Source organism: Juglans microcarpa x Juglans regia, chromosome 6D (assembly GCF_004785595.1).
Source record: "Juglans microcarpa x Juglans regia isolate MS1-56 chromosome 6D, Jm3101_v1.0, whole genome shotgun sequence".
Taxonomy (NCBI): Eukaryota; Viridiplantae; Streptophyta; class Magnoliopsida; order Fagales; family Juglandaceae; genus Juglans; species Juglans microcarpa x Juglans regia.
In genome coordinates this window covers 35,371,944-35,377,943 of record NC_054604.1, presented here as the reverse complement: position 1 = coordinate 35,377,943, position 6,000 = coordinate 35,371,944, and the positions used below count along the sequence as shown (strand labels likewise).

The following is a 6,000-nucleotide window of genomic DNA, read 5'->3' as shown; positions in this document are numbered from 1 at the left end:
TTGTTCTTTTTCTCCTCTTTTGTCCAAATTTCATAACTTTTGGTATTCCGACCCCATTTGATCGTCTGTTGGGCAAAGCAAACATAAAGCGGACCCATTCGGTTGTTACCAAATGCTTGCTATGATTGCATGCTCAGAACATTATTCCGGATAGACAATTAGGATGCGTTTGGTTACCAAATTCATCTCAACTCATCTCAACTCATCATTATAACTTTTTCAAATCTCAATACAAAATATAATAAACAATTCAACTTTTTCAAATTTCAAAATAATAATAATATTAAAAAATAATATTCTAACAATATTTTATCATCACAACTCAACTCAACTCAACTCAACTCAACTCACTTCAACATCCACACGCACCCTTAATGCCCGAGTTCTGCTCATTTGTATTAACTAACAACCAATTCAAAAAAAGAAAACACTAAAAATTCTTTGTATTTACTAATATACATTTAAAAGGCTTTTATATTAGCAATGTGTTGGTTGCCTTAATCATAATAAGTGTGGAATGATTCTTATTCTAAAAGTTTAAACTGATAAGAATGTATAGATTTTATTATTTGTATTATATTATTAACATTCATACTCGTGTGTAGATCAGAATTTTTCTCAATGAGTGAACTCGACATATAGAATATTTAATTAAATAGAATAGAGTGTAAAGTCACAGTTTGAACTTTTAATATCATATAAAATCACAACTTATCTTAAAAAATTAATCCGATAGAAATGGGTAAATTTTTAAATATTATTCTTATATTATATTTTTAAATATAAGAATAATGTATTATATTCTTAACTATAAGAAGGCTGGTATTTTTTTTTCCTTAATGACAAAACTGGTTTGATCTTATGAAGTTCAAAGCCCAAGACTCCCCAAGTGAGGTGAATCATCAAGTGTTAGAGTTTTTGCCTGATTGATCAGAACCTCTCTCTCTCCCTCTCGAATGAATCAATCGGCAGCTGAGCTTTGATAAATTAATCATGCCATGCACGATATACCTCTGGATTAGCAAAAGATCTTTAAAAAAAAAATTTGAAGCGATTCAGTATTCAAATGGACCCCATGCCAATGTTGTCTGGAATACAATGACCAGTTTGCCGTTATTCCCGGAAGTTATTAAAAAAAACAAAAGGCTTGGAAAAATATATTTGTGAGACGTAATCATTCCGCTTCCAAAAGGGGTCTAATGATTACTGCATATGCTCCAGCTTAATCTGTGATCAATTAATTGTTGACTAAATCACATCAATTCGGTTTGGTGAGCATCTCCGTCTCTCAAATTTCATACTTTCTTGTGTTGTGTTTAGGATCAATGCTTTTAGTAAAGCTGGCAGCTGGGGTTTTTGATTGAACTGCAAATCCTAGCTAGGTAGCCCCCCAAAATCAAAGGAATGGACTCCGAATCACTTTGACACCAGTTCATTGTAAAATGCCCATTAGATTGCCTGCCCTTTTTAATTGCCATGTGCTAAGATACCTCACAATCATTGAACACCATACTGAGAAGGGTGAATGTTATGAAAATATGCACTGGCATTTGTGTCAGTTGTTCTGAAAAGATGTATTCAATGTTCTCACCTCCTCGACTTCTTTCTTTCTGTTTGAGTAAAAACCAAGTCAAGGATATATGGCTAAAGAGTAATAAAAACTTTTTTTTTTTTTTCTTAACATAATGATACCAGTCTTCATCTTATTTTATTATTATTATCAATTACATTTATTTATATAGTATATTTTAAATTTATTATTTAAATAAAGAAATAACTACTTAAAAATTTAAAATAAAAAATAATATTTGTATTCAATTAATACTGAAAACTTTTCCTAGTAACGACGTGTGACATAACATGAGTGGGCCTTAAACTAAAGAGGCTTACAACCAAGTGACAATCCCTTTCATTTGAACATACCCAAGCTGACACAAAGTTAATTCTTTATCCAATGGTCCCATTCCTCAACACTTATAACACAAGCCTGCTAGATGAACCAATAGGCTACCACTTCACAGCAACTAACTATTGAGAAACATGCTCTATAGTTGGTCATGAAGCCAACTGTGAACCATTTGGTTCGTGTAACCGAATTTTTTTTCCCCCCTTTTTTATTAAGGTTGGTAAGCGCCAATGAAAAAGGTTAAGGATTTGTGAATTCCTTTTGACATTTCCCTATTTTTTTTTTTTTCAAAAAAGAAGACGGTATCTCAAATTTACTAATAACTCTTACTTATGGTATTGGAAAATTGTGATTACATCAAGACATCTAGGGATATATTATAAACAAGAAAACCAAACACTGACATCAAATTAACTAAAATGTCCTCATACAAAACATTAATAAATTTACAATATTCCATATTCACCTCTAACTATATGGTAAAAACAAATAAATTCTAAGATTGTCTATAATAACCACATCTAGACCTACACTTTCATACGGCCCGAATTGAAATATCATTAAACATACATATTGTCAAGAATAGCTGATTTAAATGTTCATACATCATTTGAGTTTGATACCCGGTAAACAAGATTAGACCTATTGATTTTTTAGTTGCCAAAGATCTCCACCTAGCGATTAAATGGGCCCACAAGAAGTAGCTAGCCGGATGTTGCCAAGAAGAAAAACCCCAAACAATATTGGAAGGAGCTGCTGTTTGTGCATGACAATTATTTATTGAGATGATGGGACACCAATATCTGGTTTGGCCATTACTAAATAATGATGTTTGTGCATGACAATTATGGGGCACGATTGATGGGCATGCAAATTAGGATTAGATTAGACACCATAAATGCAACTGCAAAGGTGGGATAGATATATGGACTCTCTGTTAGACAGAGATTGGGTCCAGGTTTCAATGAGTGCCTAAAAATGGCAAAAATGGGCCACTGTTAAATTCTCGGTGCATCATTGGAACTCTCCGAGGTACGACATTGTATTTAGTGGTGTGTTGGGAATGTTTGTTGTGTACATGGAAAAGCATGCTGTATTTCTTGTTCATTTTAGGCCGAATGTGATTTTATTTTTATTTGATTTTTTTCACGTGCAATCATTTTTGTTGTTGTATCGGTCTTTTGCAACTTACGAAACCATAAGCCCGGCCCGAGTTACTAAAATACAACCGAATAAACGCGGGCCTCGGCCCATTCCGTCCCTAGAGAGTATCGCTTTCATTTGAGCTAGGGTTCTTGCCTTCAATAAACCTCGACGTAGAGCGAGCGAGCACGCGATAGAGAGAGAGAGAGAGAGAGAGAGAGTCAGTCTGTCTCTCAAACTCGGCGATGGCGAAGAACAGGAACAAGAACAAACGAAAAGCTGACGTTTCAATGGGTATATCCGAAGAGACTGTTACAGATCTACCTCAAGGTACTCCTTTTAAGTCTGTGTTATACAAGTGGTACTTGTACTATCATTGCTATATTTCCTTTTGTTTTGATTGTGAATTTTCTTGATCGTTTTAAAAGTAAGTATATGCCTTTTTCATTGTTTTATGCAGCAATGGACACGTCAGAGTCTGGAGCTCAGAATCCTGCTTCTGGTGCTCCAATTAAGTAAGTATTCACCATCCAACCCAATCATGGTGAAAATTTGTGAAGGATTCCTTGTGTTTTTTCTTATCATATGCGTGTGTACATTGTGCTTGTATGCATGGAGTTCCGTTCTTATTTCTGACAATTTAGGCTGTTTACATCACAGTGCTAGTAACAGTATCAGGCTCATGAATTTACCTTTGGGGGCAGCCTAAGGCGCCCACACTAAAATTTTGATGCTTATTTATTTATTTATTCGATTATGTTTGTGTATGTAACTGCTATATGTGGTAGTGTACACGACAGAGATATCATAAACATAATTCAAGTTGCATATGGGGGGAGCCATAAATTAAAGATCCACACTAAATGTAGTTCTGGTGTTGAAAAGGTTTCTTTTGGCTTAGTTTTTTGGCACCTTGAAGTAGGGTAGTAGGAGTCCTGACTATTATGGAATTTTCACATTCTTTTGTAAAAGACCTTAGGAGATGAATTAAATTCTAGATGCGTGGGCTGCTATACCTTTATTCTGGCCTTATGTAGTCGATGGGCAGATATGGGTATATTTCTTTTGAACCGCTAGGTTTGAATTATTTGTGTGATTCTGCCTCTATCTGATTATTTTTTCCTGCCTTTTAACGGGTGTTTGTATTCCATAACTTTTCTTTGATTAATTAGAAGTACAGCTAAATTTAAAATCTTTCGACAACAATTCCATTCACTTTTATAAGTTTTATCCTATCCATTGGCTGTTCTTTTTCCTGATTAAAATGTACTTTTAAGTTTCCTTTTGTTTGGTTTCAAATGTAGTTGCTATTTGAATCTTCAATTTCTTCTCTTTCTGCCTCCTCTATTCATAAACATATTTTCTTGACAGAAAGGTGAAGAAGGGGAGACCAATGAAGAGATCGAAAAATGTCCGAAAGACCAAATCCATAGGAAAAGCCATATCTAAAAATGAGATGTACGTTGAGAAAAACTTGAAGCATGAAAACAAAAAGTCAAGAACGCAATCTGCCAAAACTCTGTATGACTGAAGAATCGAGGATCCCAATTTACTGGGCCATACATTATAGAAGTGGCTTAAAATCATCAAATCCTTCCTGTGATCTCTGCATCAGTTTTGGTATATTTTCGTTTACAACAGGGTAGTTAATATTACATTATTGTCTTAGCTTTAGCGTGGTTATTTTGGGAGTGGTTACTGGTAGTATGTTTTAGCTAGTTCAGCTTATGAGAATTTCATTTTCATTATAGTTAATATGTCAATGGTTCGTGGTATTGAAGATTACGGTCTGAATAGCTTGTCATAACTACACTGCTAGCTATTTTATGTTATGGAATAATACAAATTGTTCCTCTTTTTTTTTCACCCAAAAAACGTTTACAATCCTGAAGCCGGTGCCTCTATTTCATCTTGAATTTATTATCAGTTATACAATGCAAAAAAAGAGCTGTGGGAAGTCCATTTGGCTTCTTGGACCAGCTGCCTCATTCCCGACGTTGTAGCAGGCATGCTTTCTGTAGACAATCCTTGCTTTTGAATTAGAGCACTGCTACATACACAAAAATATTACACTAAAGGAAACTTATAAACTGATGTGATTTTATAGGATTTGTTAGATTTATTTTACAATATGACGTACTACATCAAAGAATATCAGTTTGTAGATTTACTTTTGTATAATTTCTTTGTGTCTAAAATATTTTCCTTTTGAGTTAACTCAAGTATGAAGAGATTTTCAGTAAATTGTGTCTATTACCATTGTCGTGGCAATGGCATTTCAAAAATTAGTTGATACAGTAATGGACACATTAAAATTTGAGAAATTAGTAGTACCAACTTGTTTAACATCAACATGTAATCGAGGTTTATTGCATAATCCCCGTTCGCTTGTAGAGAGGAGCTTATCCATATGCTAAACTATGAGTGCACAGCCATTCTTTTAAAAAAATGAAACCAATTTCGAAACTTTAGACCCATGACCATTATTGTGAGAGAGAGAATAAAAGAAAAGAAAAAACTCAAAGGCGAATCCCTTATCAAGCATAGTCAAGAACAAAACCAAGGTGAAGGCTTAACACAAAACAAAAACAAAAATTGTTATAATAATATAATTTAGATCCCATTTATGCTCCTTATTTTCCAACCAAATGTATTATGTATAAACACTAATGTATGAATTTATAATAACATGTAATACAAATGTATAATAAATAAAATATAATAACATGTAATAGTAATGTATAAAAATTAACGTACAATAACATGTAATAGTATAGTACAATAATATGTAACTAGACATTAGTTAAATAGTAATTATTAATAATCAATACAATTAAATTTAGTAATAAAAAGATTATAAAAATCAAAAATAAAAAATTTATGACTAAAACAAAGATTAAAAATTTAAAATTGGTTTAGAGTTTAGTTTAGGGTTTGATTTAGGGTTTAGA

The 6,000-nt window shown here is 33.1% G+C and overlaps 1 protein-coding gene across 1 annotated transcript; it reads left to right on the top strand.

Annotated features, from left to right (window-relative positions):
• Positions 1-3,174: 3,174 nt before the first annotated feature.
• LOC121236087 lies at positions 3,175-4,839 on the top strand. Its single transcript, XM_041132580.1, has 3 exons — positions 3,175-3,379; positions 3,510-3,564; positions 4,421-4,839. Exons 1-3 carry the CDS (start codon positions 3,295-3,297, stop codon positions 4,578-4,580), a joined length of 300 nt encoding a protein of 99 aa, XP_040988514.1. The 5' UTR covers positions 3,175-3,294; the 3' UTR covers positions 4,581-4,839.
• Positions 4,840-6,000: the final 1,161 nt, after the last annotated feature.